The sequence below is a fragment of the Pocillopora verrucosa genome, chromosome 11, assembly GCF_036669915.1.
Source record: "Pocillopora verrucosa isolate sample1 chromosome 11, ASM3666991v2, whole genome shotgun sequence".
Lineage (NCBI taxonomy): Eukaryota > Metazoa > Cnidaria > Anthozoa > Scleractinia > Pocilloporidae > Pocillopora > Pocillopora verrucosa.
The window spans coordinates 17,926,297-17,951,439 of record NC_089322.1 but is presented as its reverse complement, the minus strand read 5'-3'; the positions used below and the strand labels follow the sequence as shown (position 1 = coordinate 17,951,439).

The window sequence follows — 25,143 nt, the reverse complement described above, 5'->3', positions numbered from 1 at the left end:
TAAAAGTTGAAAATTGAAGAGCAAGATTTTCTTTAGTGAAAGGTTATTCGAAGTTCTTAGGTAACCTGAGAAAAATGTGAACCTCAACATTAATTTGATTTTTTTCTTTTTTTCATTTGATTTTTTACGTCCTGTTCCTCCGATAAACCGCACTTTCTGGATTCCCAGCATAACCCAGACAGGATGCTGGGAGAAAAGCTTGGAAATCACAAGCCAGAGACGAGTAACTTACAAACTTTTCAAGAGTTCTCCCCACAACCCAAGTATGAGATAAAATGACCTTACATAAATTTCAATTTTCTATAGATTTACCGGTGCAATAAGCGATGGTTTTTTTTGACCAATCAGGCGCTCGTAGTATCTTAGTTTTATAACATAAGATAAAGGACGGATGGTAGATTGCACCATCTCTTGGCCGGGGAAAGCATCGCGTGACCTCCCAAAGAGTGACTGCGAAGGACTGAGATTTTGTGAGTTATCAGTGCTCTTGGTGAATTCGTTTACGAGAATACTTCGGCCTAGAAACAGAATGCATCGAGTACTAGATGTACCGCGAGGTTAAGCTCCTTTATTGAGTTGGCTACATGCCTCAAACAAGCATGACACAATAAAAACTGTACCCAGCAGCCAAAAATTGTTATAAAACATTATTTTCGTCCTCACTCGCATGAATTTCACTTTATAGCGTTAGAAAATGGCCGCCTTTAGCTTACGCATAGGTTGTTTTCAGCAGCCTCGTGTTTATTTCTGCCGGATTGGGCAAAATTAAGCAAAACTCAGAGGGCTGTTTGGAAACATTTATCTAAATCAGTACTTTTACCTTAGCTACTGAACTGAAAGATTCTGATGAAATGTCTTTTAAATGTCGTTAAAAACACGATGTTAAAAAAATCTCCCTAGTAAGGAATTCTCTCGTAAAAAAGCTCAAAATTACACTCTTGAGAAAACGTGCGCGACATTCAGTTAATAATAATAACTGATTCACAGACCAGACAAAAGATTCATTTCGGGATGGTGAGCGAGTTCACTTTCATGCCTACTAATTTTCATACATTTGAGCACAGTTTATAATCTCTTATATCCTTATAGAATCGTACTTAGAGCGCGTTTCGACTGAGTTTCGAGAAATGTAACAATTGACTATCGAAATTTAAAAAAAATGATTTGTTCTAGGCCATTTATCTAAGCAACTGGAGCTGGGATCAAGTGATCATGATATTCTCTGACGTGAAAAAGATTTCAGCGAATCTAACATTACTCATAAAAAATTGTTCACTAGGTGGAGGCCTCTTAATTGGCCGACATTAACCTCATTTTCCTTCGATACGAATGAGGATAAAGCAAATGCGAACTTCCATACTTCCTCTAAGAACGTTTTAACAGTTTCCTTGGCTGCTAAATCTTCTGGAAGCTTTGCCTCCAATGACACCTCCCAACGAGTGTGTTTTTCTCTGAATTCACCGACTTTCTCCGGCCCCAATGGTCTGGAATATTCTGTCACCTCGTTGAGGTATGCTGTCAGGCCAGAGAGGAACCCACCTTGACGTGAAGCGCATGTGAACTTTTTAGACTTGTAGTGGCGAATTAGTCGCACATCTTTCCATAACTCTTCCTGAACAGTAAATGGCTGCTCACCCGTACTGGGTTCGAGTATACACTGGTACTTAGCGTACTTGGTATCCCGGATGTCACTCAGCGCCAAAGCATAACGGGATTGCAACAAGAAACGAACGTCTGTCTCCCAGCCGTCTAAAACGAAGTTGTCATCTGCCTGTTCGCCATATTGTGCGACGCCATGATCTGGTCGGCGTTGGTAAGGTCTTTTGACGTCCACCATAAACCAGCGTAGGTTTGGAAGCTTTACTTCAACAAAGTTGAGTCTCTCGTCGAACCTGACGTAAAATTCTACCCCTCCATCCAAAATGTCCACTGAGAAGTTTTCAGTGGGATTTCCATCTTGCCGGAATTCAGTCTCGTGAAGAAAAATCTCCACTCTGTCTGGCGAGTGAACAACCGTGAACAGGGAGCTCCTCGAAGGATTTCCGCGTTTCCGCTTCTTCTTGGTTTCGCTAAATGTCACATTACGTTTTGCCCGCCTCTTCCTTCTCCGAGCGCGTTCTTGTTCTTGGTCAACGAAAGTGACTCTTTCTGGAGTTGACTCTTCCTGACTGTGGCTGTTCCTTCTGTCTAAGGCACTTGGTTTCCGTTTATTCGTTCTCAGCATTGCAATAGTGATGGACTCGCTATCTTCGAGCAAGATATGCGGAACACTGAACATGTAGATTCGTCCAAAGTGTACAGCGAATTCACGACAACCATGCACCTGAGGATCGAAATCTCTCTCGAGTAATCGCAGTTGTTGAAAGAATTTTTCTGTAAAACGGCGGTATGCGTAGATTCCATCGTACGTGACATTTTCTAGCAAGGCGACATGCCGGACCAATCGGTCGTGTGTCTGATGACAACGCCCATCGTATGGTGACAGAGAAACGTGATCATTTTGACTTCGACTTCCTTCAAACAAAAGCAGACTTGCATCTTCTACAAAACAGCCACTTATGAGAGAGATCCTGTCGCGTGATGCTATTGTGCTCATCTCTTCCAGCTCTCTCTCCACTGCTCGTATCGCAGGCTCACTTCCTTTCACCTCAAGTACAGCTGAGGAACACGACCGTGGAAAATTGGGGCGAATGATGACGCTCCTCGCTCCGGTCTTCCGCGCTATTTCTTGAGCTTTACTCTTCTCAACGCCCGCTATGAACGAGGAAAGAAGTGGCGAAAGAAAAATTACGTTGTAATCTTCGGAGCCACTTATGGTTAACATGATCTGTGCGTCTCCAAATAACGCCAGGAGCTGATAGGCGCGTTGCATTTGTTCTTTCACAAGGACTAAATGATCTTTCCCCAGAAGCTTTGAGAGCTTTCGTGCACCGAAAAGACGTGCGAGCGATTGCGGGAGCTCTCTTTCAAAACACGAGTCGTGTGATTGAAAAAAGGTCACCAGAAGCTGGCCAACTTGGGTGATGTCAGGCTCTACCTGAGGGAATTGGGAATCGTTCTGGTAAGCTTCCAGATATCCTATGACATTTTCCAATTCCATGTACTGCTTACCATCCCTTGCACCACCGTGCATTTGGTGTGCCAAAACGTGCTCCTCATTAAAGTTTTTAATCTGTATGCATTGGGCTAAGAGAAGGGCAGAGAGCAAGTCTGAAATGTTTCCAGCGCCAGCTGCGTTGCGTGACAACCTTGTCACGCAACACCATCGGTGTATAGCACGGAGCACTAATAAGAGATCAGGATACGACTTGATGTAGCTTGATAGCAAAGCGGCCATTCTTAGACAGTCAGGGGATGAAATCAAATCACAGTTGAGGGTTGGAGAGCAATTACTGCCATCTATCAGGTTCACTGTTGGCTGCTTGCATGAGAGGACCTGGATGAAAAGAAAATCCAATTTAAATAATGCGGAGAAAAGCGCGGTGTCAATATTTGAAGAGAGTGCTAAAGACCCTAATTAGACAGGAAAAGAATGTGGAAAATAGATCTTTTCTTAATTGTTATCATTTTCCCTTTTTAATCAATTTTTCGCGGATGAAGACTCTTCTTAAGCGTGGTTAGCGTACAATCGTCCAACACTTGATGGTTGGTGCTGTGTTTCGTCGGTAAAGCTGTCGTAACACTAATTCAACAGTGTCGTTGTTTACGAAGTCACATATGAACAACGTTTACTAACGCTACAGCATAAGTTAAGTCGCCCACATCATATTTACCACAAGTCGTAGTAAAGATATACACCCTTGGATATGGTGTAACTAAAAGCGATACTTACAGGGAAAGACTTTTTGTTGACGAGAAGAACTTTCCAGAAGAGATTTTTAACGTTTTCGTCTTCTTCTTCTTGTTGCTCTGACGTCTCCTCCTTCAAGAGAGGAATCAAGGACTTCAATACTTTCGCTCCTTCCTCAACTAAATTGTTACTTTCTTCTGGTGGTACCTCAGGGAGGGCCTGATGGCTTCGTGCCTGTGTATCCTGAGGTAAAAAGAACAGATCAAGATCTGAAGTCTTGTGAAATAGTAGCGTAGCAGTAGAGCCGACGATACTCATTGAAGAAGTGGATTCAGCGGCCTGCAGATGACGACATATAACGTTCTTTGTTCTTATTCGAGCTCTGAACTCCTCAAGTAACCAGTCCTTCTCTTCGTGAAACAACCTTACAAGACTCTGACCTACGGTTGCGCTAACGTCTAAGGCCTGGGGCTGACTGGGTCGATCTTTTCGCGTTTTGATGGCGAGCATGATGTCATTGATAAACCAAGGAAAACCGAGTAGCCTCTTCTCGTTGCTTGGGTCTGAACCATTACCGTGATCATGCGCAAACGTGTAGGCCACTCTGTACCAAGCCGAGGCCTTTAAACGCATCTCATCCGAAATCAGCACATCGCCTTTTAACCACTGTCCATCGCTCCCGAATTCATAAAAGAATTCACGACGGAGGTACGAGCGTATTGCAAACAGTTGTTCGCCGACGAGTTCGGCAATTTCCGTTTTTTCTTTGCGCAAGCGATTCCGAAGCTTCATGAAACAGCCAGTGATGATTTCTGCCTCAGTTTCGATGCCGTACAGCCGCATCAAGCCCTCCATCTTGTCACGATACCAATTATAGACTTCTTTGGCGTTTTCAACGAAACTGTCGTTACCTGGCAACAAGAGAGACTTGTCCAAACGAAGGTTTTGATCGTATTTTTCAGACGTAGCATCTTTAAACTTCCGACAGCGCCGAAAGAGCTTTCCTATAACCTTTTCAGAGGGATAACTTGGTTTATCGCTCTTCATCATGAAATCAGGACGCTTTTCTATCCTCCTAATACCCTTAGTACTCGGCCATTTTCCCGTTTTGGGTGCATCAACCGCCAAAGAGTGCAGTTCTGCGAGATAAAGACAATCCTTATGTTGCACGCCGTCTTCTTCAATGTCCGCCACCGCCTTGTGCGCATTATCAATAACGCCTAACTGGTCAGACCGGATGTAATCCACCACAAACTTTGTCATGTCGCGAGTAGTGATTGGCTCAGTCTTCTCCAGTTTACGAAGTGACGGATAGTCCATTGGCGGGTAATTTGGTTTCCTTGGTAACAGGTCTTTATTCCAACAGACGAAGTATAGATCGCCGTCCAAATCACCGCCTGAAATAAGAATGGGCATTTAGAAGTTCGTTCAAATATTCACAATCTGATCTGTTTATGACTAAATTTCGTAGATTTCGCTTGAATTCTTATGAAAAAAAAAAACTTCGCTTGGTTAGCTCATGTTGTAGAGCGCTGGACTGCCGTGCGTAAGGTCGTGGGTTAAAGCCACGGACCGGACCAACACTCAGGGTCTAAAAAACAACTGAGGAGAATTTACTGCCTTTCCCATGACATCTGCAAATAATTAGACATTCTTTTCCTCTCAGATAAGAACCATAAACCGTCGGCCCTATCTCTTGCATCTTCAAAGTGCTGATTAGAAAGGGACATTAACGAACCCACGCACTTCTCGAAAAGAGAACGTAGCTCCAGCGTTGTAGTCTGACCTTCTTACTGTTTATACAGGCCCCCATTTAAACCAGCTTTGATGCTGAACCGAGCCAGCCTGTCTAAATATCGCAAATAAATAAGCAAATTTCAGTCACATTACTTCGTAGGGGAGGCTGTCTTCGGTGGAAACTAAATCATTTCACGATATACCTAAATAAATCAAGATATATATATATATAAACTTAAGCGCGTGTAAGTGTTTCAGGTTGGAAGAGAAAGTGATTCATATTACCTGCCATCTCGTTAGGGTGTGGCCGCGAGCCTTGACGTGGGAAAACGACACAGTCCACAAGATGACAGAGGCCTGGTATGTCAACAGCCTCGAGCTGACGTACATCTCCCGGATGTAAACATGGATTCCGAGTAACCACCACTGGTCCCCTTAGCACAATTTTTTTGTTCTTGTTAAACTCGTCATCTCGATCAGCGCGTGTTTCAACGGCGGAATACTGTACGAAAACCTGATAACCGCGATAAAACAGATTAAACATGTTCTTCAAAAGATTCCAAAAGCAAATTTACTGTTTACCTTCCTCAAAATCATCATTATCTTTCCAAAACTGGTCTAATGATGGTTGCGAGTAGGATTTGAGGCCCATTGTGGCCTGCATGGCCAGGGCACCAGGGGGAGGGGGAGGGGGAGGGGGAGGGGGGAGAGTTTGTCCGGTCATGTGATGTGACATGTTATGGGAGTTCAACAACATTCAAGTGTAAACAAGTTAGGTAGTGTTGGGTTAGGGGAGGGTTAGGTAAAATTGACCATCAGCATAATATAGACCTTCCAGGCAGTGTAACCCTGAATTGTTCTAGCTGTTCAGAAATTTGTCGAAATATTCGCGAGGAGTTCGATCGCAAAATGTGATGTTTTTATTGTGTAAATCTGCTGCGAAGGGGTTAAATTTGTATTCATTTCAAAAAATCAGTTTTCAAGGGCCATTTGTAAAAATTAGCCGTTATTGTGAAGTTATATTAAGGCAGACTCTTCCGTACCAGGCTCAGATTCACGGTGAGCAATAAAGAAAGTAAAACTTGAAAATAAAATAAAATTTTAAAAAACTCACTTGACCAGGTTTCAAGACACCAAGCTCATCCATCACACCCATCATCAAGCGCGCTTCCGCTGGTGGCAAAAGAATGCGGGCTCGGGCAAGCAGTTCGTGCATATGATTTCGGTACATGGCGACCAGCAGCGATTTAAAGAATGGCTCCGTTGTCAGTGGTATCCCTGCATTAGAAATATTGTGATAGGACACGCCCATTTTGGCTCCACTTCCCAATAGCTGAATAGCATCACGTTCATTCACAAGCATCCCTTTGAACAAAAAACAGGCGTAATATGAGGGATTATTATACCAGACGGAATTAAAGGAAGGAAGATGAGGCCTGGACACTGACTCTATTCTTTGCCAATTCTAACTTAGTCAGCAACAGTGGTCTAGTAGGACGGTTTTGTGATAATATAGACAATTGTCACGGAATAAAAATGAAGAGTTTAAAAAGCTTTCATCTAAATGACAAAGTTAACGCACATCTATTTAGCATAACTATCACATGTACTGCTCAGCAGCATGTATTTAAACGCATGGTTATGAGGTTGTTTAAGCCAGCACAGAAACAAAACAAAACGTTAAAAAGGTGCAAACGCCGCATCTCTCCATATTTTATCAGCTTAAACATTCTCAGATTCAAAACGCAACTTTTCACTTTTTTCCATGTAATTAAGTGATCATCCTCTCTAAGTCGGACGTTTTCTGACGCGAATCTCTTGACGTCATCTTCTTACCTGACAGTTTGTCCAACATGTCGTTTTGCAATTTGATAAAGACTTCATCCGGGACTCCTAGGTTGGATAGAAGCATGATGACCTGATGATTGAGGAAAACGACCTGAGGACGAGACGTTTGCAATACTTCCAGTCTGCGGTGAAAGCTATCAAACTTGCACATGCTCTTACGAAAAATGGCCTGTTTCCCTGGAAGTCTGGGATCTAGCGTAAGGACACCTTTGTAGCCGGCGCAACGGACTTGAAATGCGGATGGTTTGAATGGTTTACCAATTTTTCGGACGACCTGAAAGAGAATGCGTTTCTTTAGGTCTACAAGCTGAAAGCTTCAATTGTCAAATGAAGATTTCGCAACATATCAGAAGCTCTTTAAATTTCTAAAACACGTAAAGTGTATTGCAGCGCTTTTCGAAGGACTGACTTTCATAATCCTAAAATCAGTACAAGAAGGAAATAAGAACTGAAATTAAATACACGTAAATGTCCTAAAATAAGAACGTAAAAAGGATTATTGAAACGGGGGGGGGGAAGGTCGCAAATGGCAATTTCCATGCGCCTCACGTGAAGTGGCTTACACCACTGTACTACTTTATGTTTCAGCGGGCTAGAATTTAGAGGAGAATACCTCCCCCTTTTCCGAAGTAAAATAAATATTCACCATACCTCTGCAGCCAACTCTTCGGATATCTTTCCGACTCCGTCAGAGAAGCAGTATTTTCGGTCAGGTGTCTCAACGTCATCTTCTACGTCATGATAGGTATCCTCACTGGTCGCAAACCCCACAGCGTCTAAGGAGGTGGAAAAGCACTGGCCCATACGAGCCATGTATGAGGCAACACACCTATTGGAAAGCAATATAAAAACATTTTAATGTTCATATGGCCAATTAGAACAGTGGAAAATATCACATGAGCCAAAGGGAAATAGAAAAAAAAATGAACAAGCAAACTGCGTAAAACGGAGTAATATGCAAATAACTGAGTCATGACCAATTTGAGTTTTGCACCTCCATGACGGAAAGGGCTGAACAGGTTTCCTTGACCAATCACCGAGTGATGTGAAACAAAACAGTTCCGGAATACTTTGCTCCCATCATACCTTGTAATTTGCAGTTTTCCTAAATAAAGTGCATATAACCATTTACTAATGGTGAATCTCACAGGTGAATGTGTGACAACATCACTTCTAGACTCAGACCACTTCCCCGTAACAAAGTGCCTAAGTAGCCAACATTTGTTAATCTCGTACTCTATTCAAATGCTTCGCGTTCCTGTTCACCTCTAATCAATGGCTAGACTGGTTGAAGGAATGATATCGCTTTATTGGAGAATAATTTTTTGTTAATTTTGACTGGAAACGTTCACTTGTTGGAAATTGAAAAAAGGAATAGTACTCACTTACCTGATTTTGGTGAAATCTCCCATCCAGCGACGTATGCCGTCCGGTAGATATCTGGGCCCTACAAACCAACAGCTATGGTTACGAAGCTGACTGTTCGAGGAACCCAAGAACTGAAACCGCTGACCAGCTATCTCAAGTCCTTCATCTAGTTTGAGTTTCATTCCGTCTAATAGATCGTCGATGTTCCCTCTTGCTGCAGACATTTTTGACAGGTCTTCGTCACGAATACTGACACAGAGGAAGTCGTTTGTATCATAATTTCTGAGCACGCGATTCTTCACCATGACTTCCGGTGGATAGAAGAGCAGCCTTGTTGGGGTGATGACCGCGCGCTTTATCAAAGCGCAATGGCCTGGAACCAACCTGTTAAACATCCCGGAGGTCGATGGGTTGTTTTGTTTCAGTAACGACTCCAGAGTGCTGCCTGGGTCACAAAACTTGTCTTTTTCCAACACTTTACTCAATTTTTCCAAAGCGGCAATAGCTATATCGGAAGACTTTCCAAGCAAAAGACTACCAAATTTACCAGATGGCACTCTTCCGCGAACCAAAGGATGAAAACTGAGGACACTTCCAGCGGCATACTGAACGTCAAATGGCAAACTATCGGGAATGTTTACATCTGGTAATTTCCCATGGCTCTCCTTCACTCGGCAGTAAAATGCACTTTTGTGGAATCTTTTCTCGACTGTGGTCAACAAGTGCCTCAACTGGACAAGTTCATTAAATGGTATTGTAACACAATAGGTAAAGCACTGGCTTACGGCATTTTCACCATTGTGGAAATCTGACGCCCTTTCCCAGCTTCCTTTATCTGCGAGATTACGTGAGACATCTGGGGAGGCGTCATGAAAATCGGCGGTTATTACATCCGCATATTCTTCGTCGGTCGAGAGGCCTTCGGTTTCCGAGTCATCTTCACTTGACGAGACGACTGAATCATCTTCATCGTCTTGTTCATCTATTTGAGCGAGGTGGAAAAAATTTGATTCGTCCTCCAGTTGGCGATACAGCCGTGGAGGGTGTCTCGCCGTCAGAAATATTTTGATGATTCCTGCATTACTATCACAATCCACGATTATGAAATCTTCAATCTCGTCGTAGCGAAATTCTATTTTGTATGGACCTCTACCAACAGCACCTTGACCAGGAACGATGGAAGATTGCCTGGAGGAGTGCAAGGTCAGCATTTTAAAGCTGTGATCAAAATGAATCTTAATATTTTTTAGTGTGGTCTCCAGAGGCCACTCACACTGAAAATGGCATCGACTCACAAAAGTACCCAAGCACAAGGAATTTGCTTTCAACCAATGAAATGGCTCGTTAGATCTGCGGCGCTTTTCTAATGGCGGGGCCTGAAGCCAAACCGGAAGTGGTTCCTCGTCACGGTGGGTGAGGCACGTGCACCACGCTTCTGTCACGTGACATGCAAACTCTTCCTTTGAGCGAAACTCCTTGGCTTCTTCAATATAGCTTGGTTCGAGTTCAAACGCCATATCTTGTAATGTAGTTTTCTTTTTAGGTGCATCAACGAGCGATGAAGTGGACTGGATTGGCTTTGAAGATATCACGTCAAAGGTGTCGTTCAGAAAATCTATCACGCGAGATTCTTGACCAACCATATTGTGCACCATGACAGATATACGAGGGCTGTGGCGCATGACTAGAGAAGTATTCACACCATTATCCTCTGTGCCGGGGAGGAAGAGCTTTGGTTTTCTTACTTCGCATCCAAATTCATCTGCTTGTGATTGGCACCTCGGTCCATCCATCAAACATCTGATAGCTTCTTCCATGTTCTGTTCCTTGAGACACAGATCTCTGGCATCTCTTTCTTGTTTTTCATTGCAAATGACGACAAACTTGCTGTCACGTCTACGGGACGCGCGCCCGCGGGTCTGAACCAGCGCCCGAAGTGTTGCTGTACCCTCAAAGCGAACGACCAGGTTGCATTCGGGGACGTCCAGTCCTTCCTCCAAAACACTCGTGCAAATCAGAAGCTTGCATATTCCTTTTCTAAACTCTTTCAACAGCCTTTCTTGTTCGTCTTTCCATATCATCCCGTCATAGCTTCCTTGTCCATGGCCGACGAAAGGGGAAGGATTTAACGTTTTGGCCACATCCGGGATCTCTTTGATCTGCTCGCAAAGTTTGAAGGTCGTTTTGCGCAAGCTCACAAAAATGATACCTCTAGAAGTTGGGTCTTCCCAAGTTCGGCAAAGAAACTGCTTTATGTGCTTCTCAAGAATTTTGAACCTGTCCGACATGACAACTGCGCGTACGTGGTCAGCCCTGCATGCTTGGTCTGCCAAATTTTGGAGTGCCTGAAAAGTAGGTTGACCTCCAATTAGCCTCTTCAAGGCACAATCTTTCGGCGACTTAGCGTAAACAATGCGGTGTACACATTCTTTGAGACTTTCAACGGCATACTGGTAACCAAGAACTTCGCAAAACTCAACAACGCTGAGCAAGTGCATTGCATGCTCAGCAACGGTGAGCGCTTTGAAGGATTTCTTGTTACCATGGTAACTGTCAATGAGCTTTCTCAGCGCACCTCTAAAATTCGATGAGAAGACGGGAAACTCAAAACGTTGACGATCTGATACATCTTTGAGATGGTTCTTTATCAGATGTTTGATGTGTTCTTCAATATATAGCTGGAGGATAACTTGGTCAGTGTTCATGTAGTCAGATCTTTCATAAATCACGTCTGGGATATTTACATCTACATCCGACTTAATGGGCATCGCGATTTTACAATCCAAGTTCTCAAGGAGCTCTTTTAGCTTCTCACTGGTTCTTTTGACTGTAAGCTCTCCGGCCGGCGAGGCTGATAGACCGAGCACAACAGGTTTAAGCCGGTTTGGTGTCTTTTTGTAGTACTCCATAATCTCGTTGTACGGGTGGTGCCCGCTGCAGTGGTGAGCCTCATCCAAAACCAGGACAGAAACATCGGACAGGCGAATGGGTGGGTTGTCCTCCGTGGCTAAAAAATTTAGAAAAATCTGGTGTGTTAAGATTAACACATCAATCTTGTTATCAGCTAATCTTTGATGAATACTCCCATTTTGAGGCGACTCCATTTCACCGACCAACGTTTCAACCGTCAAACCTGTCAACTGTGACTTGATCTTCTCACTTTGTTGGTACGCTAACGGTACTCGGTCGACAAGGAATACCATAACTTTGCCTGGATTCAACTTCTTCATGCAACTCATCACCATGGCTGCAATCAGAGTCTTTCCTGAGCCTGTGGGAAGATATACCAGCGTATTACCGCGCATCGCAGAAAGGAACAACTCCCGCTGATAATCTCGTGGGACTAGACGCGTTAAGAAATCGATTTCGCGCGATGTGTGAGTCAATCCACTTGTATCACAATAAACCATGGATTTGCTATCCCCACGGGACTGGTGTATTCTTCCTGTCTCTTGCGCATGCGTCGTAACGTTGACAACTTCAATTCCACACTCTTTTTCCAACTCCTTGCTCACTTTTGACAGTTTATTTGCTGTAATCCTTTTACTTCGCCATGATCCTCCATAATGAAAAATATCTAAATATTCTATTCCAAAACAAATAAGCTGTTTCCCTGCCACTTTTGTTATGTTTGCAACGCGTTCGCCACACCCTCGGCAATGAAAAACGTAAGGGCAGTACCGTGCACTTTTCCCGCCCTTTTCATTTTCGACCTTATGAAGTTTTGCTTCTACCTGTTCTTCCATCCCCTCGCGAACGGCTAAGTGGGTACCGGAGGGGGGTACCTTAGCCAGCATCACAGTTTCCTTCGTGGCCAGTTCTGTGTTGCATTTTTTACAATGGAGAGTAACTTTGCCCACCCGACTCATGAGAGACCATCTCTGTGCAGCGTAAGCCATTAAAGACCTGCCAGGAAATAGAATATTAGCACTGCAGAATTCCCCTCACCCCCCCCCCCCCCTCCACTGCTTTCCGCAAATTGCAGAGGAAACCTGAAAATATCAAAGATAATCAAGCGCTTGAGGTTAAGTTCAATGCATCTCTTAATATCAGGGCACTGACAGTCATAAATAGCTCACGTTTACGGACATTTTCATGTACTCCCGGCGATGTAACTGCCTCCGTTTTTTTGCTCTCATTCTCTATGCTGTAACAACATCTTGCTTGATTTAACTTTGTTACATAACCATGTGAAGGGTTTTTATTTACGTTTTGGAATAAATTTTCTTTATAATGAAAATCAAATGTTTATAATTTCCTGCCACCATTTTGCGGGCCGGGCCGGGGATTTTGGGTAGTCAGGTTTCCTGGGTCTCGGGTATTCACTTTCTCTGTAGTTATGTTATTCTTCACGATTGTTGTGAATTAGCATTTGACACGATTCAACAACTGTAGGCAATTTTAGGTATTTGGTAATAAAGATTTTGCAATTTTAAGGTACATTGGTATCTCGCGAGGAAATCATCGGGTGCAAAACTAACCTCCTACCCCCTCCCCTCCCCCCCCCACCCCCCCAGCTGAACAGGAGTTTTGTCTCTTCCGCGGGCTAATGCATCCTCGTTTTATGTGGTGTAATATTCACTAACTGTGCCTCTTTTTGGGTTACTTCCCATCCTCAGAGGCCGAAAAGAATTAATTTTTCCTTTAATTGACTAAACTGAATTCAAACATTTAACTTAATGTTTCCATAAAAAAGTTTCTTAAATCTTTAAACGATTCTCGTCAAATTTCATCAAAACATTCCAAGACAAACGAAAGTGTGTCGGGAGATTTCGATATTGGAAATATTTGTCCCGTGGTTTCCATTTACGCAACACGCCTCGCATATTTTTAGCTATACCAAAATCTAGAAAGCCAATCAGAATATCGAAAAAGCCTGACCCACGTAAGTTAATTGATGCCTTGTGAATAAAACTGTGCAGCCATTTTGCTCGTGCCGCGGCATTCGATACCCAATAAATTCATTAGAATAACCCTCGGTCGTTTCACGCCTTACAGGCTCCTGACACTTCCATAAAGGAAAAGTCGCTTAAATTATATTTTCATCGTAAACTGCAGTTAGTAAGCTTTCTTCTGATGTATAGTTCTCTAGGATTTTAGTGAAATTAAGGCGCGTACGAATTTTTTTCCGAAGGACACCCGCGAAGGTGGGAAGTAACCTTAAAATGGTCTGAGTAAGAGAGAAGAGGCTTCACTGCTTAGAAATTATTTTGTTAATAATTAATAAGGATGAAGTGAAGAGTTTTAAATTTTGGAGAGTTCTTTCTAACTGAACATAATACCAAAAAATTCAGAATGAAAGTTTCCGTATTCAAATTCTGGTGTGTTACTTTGCTTCTAAACTAGAAAGATTAATCAAAAATCGGACACACGTTTCCACTGGAAACTATTCAATTTAACCAGCCGATTACGAGGCACATTAGCACTGTCAGTGGTATCATACTTTCGTACCATGATTAAGCAACGAACGTAACCAGCTTCAGTACTGAACCTGATTGCGATATTTTCGATAGATTTGAGCAATTCATCTCTAGTTACTGCACAATTTCAACTGACTGCAGTATACGTACATCGGCCGATCGAAAAATATACTTGTTGCCAAGTGAAATACTCTAACCTTCGGCTTAATATTTGTTATATTCACCAAACTCATTCTGAACAAAATCCTAGCGAGCATATTTACTTTCTGTGCTATTGGCGTCCAATTATTGAATATTTCTCACGGCGAGATGACTTACCTTGGGTAAAACTTTCTTTTCAAGATGTAAAGGAACTACTTTGATCGCAAATCCATCTTCATGTCACCATTTACTTACTAAAGAAAGTGCGAAGAAACAGAAATCACTTGCTGTAAACCTTGTTTCTGCTTCCGGGAATTCGAAAGCTGGTTTCGTTTCTCGGAAAGATAAATTATGCAAATTGATCGTCACGGAAGTGGTTGTACGCGTGATTGCGTAACGCTGCGACTTCCGCCATTCACATATACATAGCTTCCAATCAATTCCACGACTCACAACAATTCATCTTTCACATTTCTTTTTAGACGGGCTGAGTTTATAATTTCCACTACTTAAATTACTTTCTTAAATGTGTTCGACAAAAACCAGGTTCAATTTTTCTTCAAATTGCATGGGAGTCCGAGACAAAATGTTGTTTGATCGAGGTTATGTTCCCAATTCAAAGCTAAGAGGACTGATGGAAGTATAGAGGAACTTTTTCAAGGTGGGACTCGTTTCTACAAACTACATAGACCAGAACAGGTATCGGTACCCAACAAAGAGATACAGAGTGTTTAATTTCTTAATTAATTGCCTACTCACTAACAGATGGAAAAGTAATAAAAGCTTAGTTTTACGTTTGTCTAACGATGTAGTCACGGATGATGGAAAAGTCACGTAAGATGGAAAAGTAGTTTTGTGTAAAACAGAAATCTTAACTGACCATAGATATGTTTATTTTTGTGGCAGATACTGTCTACCTACTTTGAGTAGCACAATAGGTTGGCATAACCCCCCCCCCCCAACCCTTCACCTTCCTTACCAGGTGGTAAAAGGCCCTCCACATAAACAGAAATCCTACAATTCAGCTGTTATGACTTACTTCCAGCTCCCCACTCCCCCAAATTTGCAATAATTTTGTACCATTAGGCATCATTAAAACAGGAGAGATGGGAAGATAAATGAGAGTTATAGAAAAATTCAAAAAGTAGTAGTCTTAGAGGGTGCCAAAACTTTTCCCTTTCATGGTAATTAAAGTGAGCAGAGCAGATCTGACATGATTAAAATCAGTAAATAACTTTGTGCAGTCACACACAAGTTTCTTCAATTTTATTCACAAAGCTAGTACCAACTATTTATGAACAGTGTATGTCAATTTGACAGATTAAAAGTGACAGGATGTACTGTAGAAATTAGATCTTCTTTCCCTATTTAAACCATAACATTGACAACATCAACATCAACCACAGACCATAAACACAGAACTTTTCAAGCCATGAGAAAGCTGTTAATTACAGCCAAAACAATAGAAAAACCATGTGGTGCTGTGTTCCTTGTGAAGCAAAGCTTCTGACCAACAGATCTTCCTATCCATTCTCAGGTAACCAAACTACATTCCCAGGTCCAAGTTCTTTGATGCAGATGTATCTCACATTTTCTTCTCTAGATATTTAAAAAAGTTCTTTGTCTAAATATGGCTATGTGAAATAACTGTGACATCATTGTGGCTCCTGACCTTGACCTTTGTACACATCACTGACACAAACCCACTGCCCCTCTAGAGACTCCTTCCATAAGCTCACCTATGGAAGGAAAAGAGATTTAGTGACCCACAATACAAGGCTCCAATAACAAAATGCAAATAAACTATGTATCAAAGGTTAAAAAACCATCAGCTGTCTTACTTTAAATGTTCTCCAAAACACCCCATAACTTATCAATAGACTGTGTGTAATACCTCTTTATCATATAACTATGGTGTTATACATGGATTTCCAGCCCAGAGAAAAAATGTTACAACCCGTATGAAAAAATACAATATTTATTCACATGTGTTGTTCTATATCTACGTACACCCATGTATTATTCTGTAGATAGAAACACAACAAATGGTGCCATTCCTGGGCCTGGTATCACATGTGAGTTGAGTTTTTGTTGTTGGATCTCATTTTTGCTACATGGGTTTTTCTTCAGGTTCACCATTTTCCTCCTCCATAAAAACCAACACTCAAAATTCCAATTCAACCCAGAAAAAGGGGACAAGAAGGGCCACTTCATGGAATGTCCACTGGTAAATTCCATATTTTTTTAGCAGATTAGGGAAAAAAATGAGGTGGCAGCACACCAATTCTGGGAGTGATACCCAAGGACAAACATACGGCATCAAGATGTACATGTATAATCACTGATTTTTATTGACTTGCACAATTTACTATACTGCGAAATGAGGCCTATGTGTAGTCTGACCTATCCCATGCTTTTCTGACAGCTAAAAAACACTGGTTCTTGCATACCTTGTTATCTCCCCCAGATACAGCTAAAATGCTGCCTGTGACTGACCAACTCACATGCCACACAACATCACCAAACTTCTTTACAACCTGCAGAGAAAACAAACACCATTATTTTATACATACTCATGTATGGAAAAGAAGACGTCTTTAATCATTATTTTTTTTAAGGTCTTGAAAACTGGAAACCTTATTGGCAAAATTATCTAGACTTTCTCGCAAAACCCCTTGCCAAACTCACTGTAATTCTGCAAGAAAACACTTAGTTGTTTCAAATAAGAAAAATAGCCATTCCAACTTAGCCCATCCACATAAAATTGACAGCCAAACCCTTACTGGCACAAGAAATAGAGACTGAAAAACTTAATAAACATTGAATTAATTATATTTCAAATTTCTAGGATACCTTAGAAGTCCATGTTCCTCCATTAACTTCATCCTTTGTCCAGATAACAACACGACAATCCTGCATAAAAGTTCATTAAAAAAAAATTGTAAATTGCATGTTCTTACCTTTACTCTTACAGTAATAACACCTTTCAAGTTCCTTAGAACAATTTGGCCTCTGACAAAATTACAGTGTTAAATTGAAAATCCAAGGAGGCTTCATTTGGTAGCCATTATCATTACAGTAACACATTTCTTTTTTAGGATAATCATGTCCTTTACATTGCTCAATTGAGGTAGGAAATACATCCTACACAGGCCAAATCAACACATAATTTTATGTCTTCTGTTGAATGCATAAACAACCTAACATCCAATGACTTAAACATACTGTACCTGAGAACATGTTGCTATGGTGCTAATAGGGAGACCAACATTAGGTGCCCAAGCAACATCTCTGACCCAGTCACTGTGTGCTTCTAGTTTTTCCTCCTCTTCCCATTGGCCATCGACTTCTCTAAAAATAATAACATTAAAGACAAGAGTCAGGATTACAGTAGAAATCTACTAAAAATTTAATGCCACCAAAATCAGGGTGAAAGGAAAGGCATACTATTCATGCCATTTTTCAGTCCTGCAGGTATTAATCCAAAGCTAGATCATACTAGCTTTTTCTGTTTGCCACCTTGGACTGACTGATAACACACATAGCCTTGATCTCACACAGGTATGATATCTATCCACCTCAATTTCATGCCAGAGTTTTAATATCAGGCTGACCAAGTGAAGTCCTACAGGTTGACCAGCCTCAGTCTGGATGCCATAGTAGGATATGTAGATAATAACATGACACGAGTTACTGCAAATCAGAACTGTGAGCCACACTACCAATCAAAGTTCACAGGTTTAATCATGCCTTAGGTTTAATCATGCCTTGGATTTTATCACACAAAAAAGGAGACAAAAATACTCATTCCTAGGCTGGAGCAAATGCATTTTATTCAACCATGATCATTACTTGTATTTGTGACTTACTTCCATACTTTTACCAAGTTATCACATCCCCCTGTGACAAATCTTTTGACTGAAGGACCGGACTTTGCCCCAGTCTAGTGAAAAAAGAAAAGGAGAAACAATATCCAGTATTCTTTGTGATTCTTTAAAAGTATGGACAACTACAGGTGGCGGGAATTTGTTGGATATAAGAACCAGTTCTGCCTCTTAAAAAAAGCTCCTTGGATAAAAATTTCTTTTTTGAGAGAGAGGGGGAGGGGTTATCTTACCTTCCATTAAGGTCAAGAAGTGTCGAAACAGTTTCCTTTTTTTTTTAAAGATTGTAGCCAAAAACTATTTCCCTGTGAATAAACACTGCAAACTACTGAAAAAATGTTGCAAACTAATGCATGTAGAGCCCAGAGAAACAAAAAAATTAATACCTTCAACCCCTTAACCCCTAAGAGTAACTAGGATCAAATTTCTCCTTACAATATCACCCCTGAATCATATATTAAGGTCATGAGAATAAAGGAAATGATCACCAGCTAAAAGAAACTCTTGATTGTTACACAAATTCTCCTTGTCAGCATCATGGGAAAGGTATAGGAAACAGTATGGAGAATATGCATACTGATGTTAGGGTTTAAAGGGTTATGAAGACAACATGAAAATAATCATAGATATTAGAAACCCTTTTATTGAAAAGAAGTGAAAAACAATCACAACATTAAAATATTGTGATAATTTTGTTACCTCAAATAATAACAATTTGTTTTCTGTTTGTTTGTTTTTTTTTTCAGCTGTGTTGATAGTGTAAATTGGCCGCCTAAAGAGTTCCTAAAATCTAAGGTTTCAAACCTCAGTCCTTTGCCATTTGTCATTTGTCATGCTCCAAATGTCAGCTTTAGAAACTCTTTACCATGGACAGTTTATTTTATCAACTCAGTTGATAAAACCAAATCATCTCTTCATTCCCCCCACCAATGCAGAACCACATTTTTCTTAAAGAATCTTACCCCCTCCAATAACGTCCCTGGCACGACTGAAGGAGCCCAGCTAACAGCATTGCAACCAATCTAAACAGAAGAAAACAAGTCAGTTGATTAACAAAGACAAACAGAGATCAAATGCATCCTTTGCCATTGCCATTTCTTCTTTGTTTATTATTGCTGCTTTACAGTGTTTCTGCCAAACTAAAATAATATTTTTGTCATCCCCTTCAATATGAGATGTAGTTTTGTCATATGGTTTCTTTGACCATTTCACTTACAATGTAAAGGTAAATACAAGGCGTGAAATTAATTTTTTTTTCTGATAGCCACTTGGCTCCTAAATTCTTCAAAGTGGTAGCCAATTCAAAAAAAGGTTGGTCGCCATTTTCAAATACAAACAAAATCTTTCTTTACACTGTCAGCATTCTAGATAGACCCTCCAAAATTAAGTTAGGGAAAAGATATTTAACGTGTTTCAAAGTGGACACTAGGATGGATGATATACAACTTTAAAGCTCATCCAAATCCAAGATGGCGTCTAGTTATCGATCGAGATGCATGTGCTACTTTTTGGAAACAAACTTAACGAGGAAGTTTGCTGCGGATTTATCTTTGCAAATCTTTTTAATTCACTATATCTCTTGGTAAGGTTATGATGAAACATTCTAGTTGCCAATTTGGTGATTAACTTTCAGGATTTGGTCGCCAAAGTGAAAAATTTAGTCGCATTGGCGCCTGTATTGGGCACAATTTCACGCCCTGAAATACCAATTCTCCTAACTTTTTGGCACTCTTTTCTTATAATTTTAACTCTGAGATCTCATTTTCACATTAATACTTTAACTCCCAAGATCTGATTGTTAATTCTCCTCTGTCGCTGCTACACATTTCCTTGTAAATTAGTTATGAGAACTTGGTGCTAGACCAAGATAGCAGCTTCTACTTGATAAGTTTGAATATTCTCATTACCCGTTTGCTGAAGAATGTATGGATGTTGTAGGGAGAAGTTTTATGTTAATCAGTTCTGGGAGTTAAAGGGTTAAACAATATATACAAGTTGATATTTTCTTTTGTCTCATCACCTTTCTAAGTGAAAATGTATCTGCAGTTATTGTAAGGAAAATGTTCTTCTGTGGTAGGGCCACCATAAAAGGAGAGTCTTGAACCAACATTTAAACTCAGGGCTTGAAATTGCGCCTAATACAGGCGCCAATGTGACTAAAACGTTTCATCATAACCTTACCAAGAGATATAGTGCATTAAAAAGATTTGCAAAGATAAATCTGCAGCAAACTTCCTCATTAAGTTTGTTTCCAAAACGTAGCACATGCATCTCGATCGATACCTAGACGCCATCTTGGATTTAGAAGAGCCTGAACGTTGTATATCATCCATCCTAGTGTCCACTTTGTAGCACGTTAAAGATCTTTTCCCTAACTTAATTTTGGAGGGTCTATCTAGAACGCTGACAGCGTAAAGAAAGATTTTGTTTGTCTTTGAAAATGGCGACCAACTTTTTTTGAATTGGCTACCACTTTTAAGAATTTAGGAGCCAAGTGGCTATCAGAAAAAAAAGTTAATTTCACGCCCTGAAACTATTAGCCCTTTATCAGAGCAAAGAATCTTTTCACAGTGACTACTTCACATCATTAAGTCTGTTGATTTCACTAATTATCTTGCATGTACAGTTGCTGCAATGGTACTTAAGTTAATTGAACAAATGTACATGACAATTACACCACACAGGATTACAAATAAGGCCCTGTATGTGAACAGCATCATGAGTTCATCTTACTCAATAGCTACATCTTGACAGCATAGAAGCATGCATGTCAAGAATAAACACAGCAATGAGTGTTAAAATTACTACAGCTTACTGTTGCAACAGAGCAGATTGTGTAACATCCACATTTACATAGTACATATGTTATTTGCCAGCCAGGGGATCTGTATTAGGAAAATCTGTGCCCAAGGTTTCAAGTACCACCCGATGGGCAGTACTCAAGACAGAGGGCACAGTTTTTCTCAAGACGGACCGACTTAGGCTGCTGAATAACATTTTATTTTTTTCCTTAAACTTAATGAAATTCTTTCTAAAAGAACCAAAATGATTTAGGGCTGTAATTACAGCAAGATCTTCCATAAACTGAACAGTTTTTGAGCAAGCAAATGGTAGTTAAAATAGAGGTAATGCAAATGAAAGAGAGAAGCTTCACCAAAACATTTTCATTTGCGTAATGATAAAGGTGATTTAAAAGGCTTCCAACAAACTTTGAAACATTATTTTTATGAGTAACTGTCACAATCTGACACCTATCAATTAGAGAGCACATAAGAAAAAAAAACACAGGTACACTTTAGAAAAAGCAACAGAACTAGTTTGGCAAGGACTGTCACAACAATGTTTTTTTGAAAAGCAGTCAATGATCTTATGGAAAGTATTATTCACTCTCATCTGTTACTATTGCCCATGGGCAGAGATAGGAAAATAAGGACCACATTAAGAACCAATCAGATTGCAGGATTCATTACCGTGCCATCTGAGAAAAAAATAAATGTACTTACTGTGTGTGCGTTACTTATTTTTATTGTTTCCCAGTGCCCATCACCTAAAGATATGACAAAATAAAACATGTTTTGGAATCTTAGAATGGAAAAATTCCCTCCAAATACTTTTTAACCCTTTAAACCTCAACAGTGACCAGGATCTAATTTCTCCTTACTGTAAAACTGCTGAATCAGTCATCAAGTTCATGTGAATAAAGGAAATGATCACCAACCTAAGAAGCTTTGATTATTCAACAAATTCTCCTTGTTAGTAGCAAAGGAAATGTGTAGAGAACAGTATGGAGAATAAAGATACTGAAGTTAGATTGTAAGGGTTTAATAGCAGAGGTAAAAATGAAATGTTTTCTAGAGCATACTTTCCTGATAAGAACAAAGTTCTTAACACAAAGAATGCAACTTGCAAATCGTTCAGTAACATTTGGGCATACTATAGAAGCCTTGAAAAGGTAAAATTTCTTTCCAACACTTAGTTGCAATGAAAGTTGTATTGTTCAGGAAGATCAAACAAATCATTCTCACCTGAACTGCTTATAATAGAGACGGAGCCATCGGAAGATCCACAAGCTAGCATTAAACCATAGTCTGGAGAAGCCCAGGATATAGCATTTACTAAAACAAAAATGACAAAAGAAAAACAACAACAAATTAACCGTTAACCCTTTAACACCCATGAGTGACCAAGACAGAGTTTCTCCTTACAATATCAATACAATATCAACCAGATAAGTGATGAGAATAAAGGAAAATATTCATTAGGACATTATTAATTAATTCACTACCAAATTCTCCCAACTAATATCACGAGAACTATATGACAGACAGTAAGGAGAATTAACTAATGAGATCTTGGGAGTTAAAGGCTTAAATGGGGAGGAAATATGAATTTACAAGTACTTATGTTCAAGCCTGAGCAACCAAAGATACAAATGTACATGTGTCCTATATTAATCCTTGTTCTCTTTACCTCTGTTACACCAAACTGATTTTTTTTTCACCATGATATTCAACAAACTGCTACAAAACAATTTTGCTGTTAATGTTGTTTCTGCTAACCATCACTGCACAGCAGACAGATCAGGTTTACATGAAGGGAAGTTTAGATTCCACACTTAAAGGTATTTCCATTTACTTTATAACTGAATTTTTTGCATACCTGATGAGTCATGATTACAAAATTCTTGAAGCTTTGTCCAACCATTACTTGTTTCTTTCCATAAAATAACCTGAGCAGTAAACATAAATGTTATTTATCTGATATGCAGTCTCAAACATTGCTATCCTATTGTAACCCTTAACCTGTAAGAGTGATAAGTATATAATTTCTCCTTACATTATCAACCCTGAACCAAACATTAACGTTATGAGAATGAAGGAAATCATCGCACACACAATAAGCTCTTGATTGTTAGGCAAATTCTCCTGGTAAGCAAGGAAATGTATAGAGAACAGTATGGAGAATATGCATACTAATGTTATATGAAAATCTTTTTACAGTAAAAAAGATAAAAAGAAAAAGCACTTACCTTTCTATCATAAGAACATGAAGCCAAAAGATTTCCAAATTTAGGATGTGCCCAACTCACTGACCACACTGGGCCTTCATGTCTATTTATAAAGAGTTAGTGTTTTCAATATTACTTTCTTTCACTCTTGTAAGGAAAAAAAAAAGCTTTGCAATTCCATGTAAAACAAAGTCATGCAAGCATATGAGCTGACTGGTGAAGTTACATGTACCTCACCTATACTATCCAGTTTTCAACTTAGCCACTTCCCATCTTCCATTTCTTATGTATTCAAAAATTAAAACTGGTCATATCCTCAATCATGTGTTTCAGACAAAATTAGACACAAGGTTACAATATATGATACTGAGTAGATCTACAGGGCTGTCATTAAAAGATGGTAGGTGGTGGAAACCCACAGGCTGTCAAATCATTTTGTGCCAGCTATATGAATTGGGAATGGAGACAGAAAATGTTTGTTTTTAAAATGATTCTACCATCAATGCATGGCTACAAAGAGTTGCTCAATTATGTCCCAGACAGCTGTCACAACTCACAAAGTTTGGAGTTTTTTCAGGAGCATGCCCCCCTGCAAAACAACGCAGCTTGCTACAGAAATATAATTCAATTCAGGTACCTACTCAACTCAAATGGTATGTCTACTGCATTTTCTATCAACAACCCTGTATCAAGGAGGGTTAGTCTATTCAGACAAAAACCACTAAATAAGAGAACAAAGGTTCAAAACATTGTTGTGTTGCTTTTCCTAATCAAATTGTGTGAAAGATCGCTCTTTGGTAAGGTTGTCAACATGAGCTAGTAGCAGGCCAAAACTACCAGCAAGTCAACCATAACAGTTTACCCATTCAAGTGAACTGAGTGTAAAATTTACCAGAAACAGGTTCAAATGTGTCAATTTATTCCACATTAGGATTTGCTTGAAGGTTTGTATGTGCTCTGCGGAATGCCTGAAAAATCTCAACTGAATTCTTCCAAGTCGTGCATGTACTTTACTCTGATGAAACAACATGGCCTCCATGATAATATGGCCACCCTCTACTTCTTACTTTCCAACTACTGGCAAATTCATTAACAGCCTTGACTAGCGTAGTCAGAGATACAGGCTGCCTAAATCTCACACTTACCCTCTCAGAGTAGCAACAAGAGTTTGACCCTTTTCACTGATCTCAAAAATTCTTACTGTTCGGTCAGATGAGCATGTCGCCAGCTTCTTGCCATAATAATCCATTTGTGCATCATGCTAAACAAATCATAAACAAAGATAATGTGAGAGGTGATCTACAAATTGTTTTGCAAAAACCATGGTTAGCTGACAGAGTTATGAGAAAATTATGCTTTATGAATTAACGATGATTTTGTTATAATTTATTTACGTTTGCGATATTCAAACGTTTAATCCGAACATAAAGGTCCTTTTGGTACTTCTCACATTTCTGTTTAAGTCAGTTTAAGTTTAACATTTAACTAGCTAGCTAGCATAGTATATCAGAACTTCCTTTGAAAAAAATCATTGTATTTTAGAGTTATGAAAGATGTTCGACGCTACTAAAAGCCGCTTACAAGTCAGTATTACTACCCCACATGTCCTTTGGTTCATTATTTATCATTTGTAGTATCAACTTCCCGAATCAGTCGTCAATTTTAAAATAATCACACTCGTTTCTGGGAAATTGTGAGACTTGCATGATCTACTCACGATCATATCCTCGTGCGAGGTATCCACTGTATTAAGCACAGACACCTTCATGATGAAGAAGAAGAACACCACATTCAAACAACAGGTTACCAGTTCGATAAATGGTTCCTAAAAGCAATTAAATGCAGGAAAATGCCAAAACAATTTATGTCTCACCATTTCTGTCCACTCTCGTTTCTCAACGTGGCAGAACTACCTCGATTTCGGGTCAGACGTAGTAGCAACCGCTC

The 25,143-nt window shown here is 40.1% G+C and overlaps 2 protein-coding genes across 3 annotated transcripts; both read right to left on the bottom strand.

Moving 5' to 3' along the window:
- Positions 1–561: 561 nt before the first annotated feature.
- On the bottom strand, positions 562–14,614 carry LOC131777259 (uncharacterized). Its single transcript, XM_059093521.2, has 8 exons — positions 14,482–14,614; positions 8,765–12,649; positions 8,027–8,204; positions 7,364–7,649; positions 6,642–6,892; positions 5,813–6,041; positions 3,833–5,187; positions 562–3,436 (listed from the first exon to the last, which is right to left on the bottom strand). Exons 2-8 carry the CDS (start codon positions 12,640–12,642, stop codon positions 1,259–1,261), a joined length of 8,355 nt encoding a protein of 2,784 aa, XP_058949504.2. The 5' UTR covers positions 12,643–12,649; positions 14,482–14,614; the 3' UTR covers positions 562–1,258.
- A 941-nt stretch (positions 14,615–15,555) lies between these two features.
- LOC131777240 (protein SEC13 homolog) lies at positions 15,556–25,113 on the bottom strand. Of its 2 annotated transcripts, XM_059093484.2 has the most exons (13): positions 25,070–25,113; positions 24,914–24,958; positions 24,342–24,457; positions 23,218–23,299; positions 22,848–22,917; positions 22,214–22,303; positions 21,692–21,735; positions 19,151–19,210; positions 18,174–18,247; positions 17,535–17,655; positions 17,158–17,217; positions 16,755–16,841; positions 15,556–16,043 (listed from the first exon to the last, which is right to left on the bottom strand). In XM_059093484.2, exons 1-13 carry the CDS (start codon positions 25,070–25,072, stop codon positions 15,960–15,962), a joined length of 936 nt encoding a protein of 311 aa, XP_058949467.2. In that variant the 5' UTR covers positions 25,073–25,113; the 3' UTR covers positions 15,556–15,959. The 2 variants fall into 2 exon arrangements, with proteins under 2 accessions (XP_058949467.2, XP_058949466.2); XM_059093483.2 differs by lacking the exon at positions 25,070–25,113 and having other exon boundaries at positions 24,914–25,057.
- Between the last annotated feature and the right edge of the window lie 30 nt (positions 25,114–25,143).

What these genes read in the sequence shown, in the direction of transcription:
- LOC131777259 (XM_059093521.2), bottom strand. Translation starts at nt 12,642, where the DNA reads ATGGCTTACGCTGCACAGAGATGGTCTCTCATGAGTCGGGTGGGCAAA. An exon ending in GGAGATTTCACCAAAATCAG is followed by an intron (nt 8,205 to 8,764) that starts GTAAGTGAGTAC and finishes GCTTTCCAATAG; the next exon opens with GTGTGTTGCCTCATACATGG. An exon ending in GTGTCTTGAAACCTGGTCAA is followed by an intron (nt 6,042 to 6,641) that starts GTGAGTTTTTTA and finishes CGCGGTTATCAG; the next exon opens with GTTTTCGTACAGTATTCCGC.
- LOC131777240 (XM_059093483.2), bottom strand. Translation starts at nt 24,964, where the DNA reads ATGAAGGTGTCTGTGCTTAATACAGTGGATACCTCGCACGAGGATATG. An exon ending in CTTGTTGCTACTCTGAGAGG is followed by an intron (nt 23,300 to 24,341) that starts GTAAGTGTGAGA and finishes CTTTATAAATAG; the next exon opens with ACATGAAGGCCCAGTGTGGT. An exon ending in TATCTGGGGGAGATAACAAG is followed by an intron (nt 16,044 to 16,754) that starts GTATGCAAGAAC and finishes TTCCTTCCATAG; the next exon opens with GTGAGCTTATGGAAGGAGTC.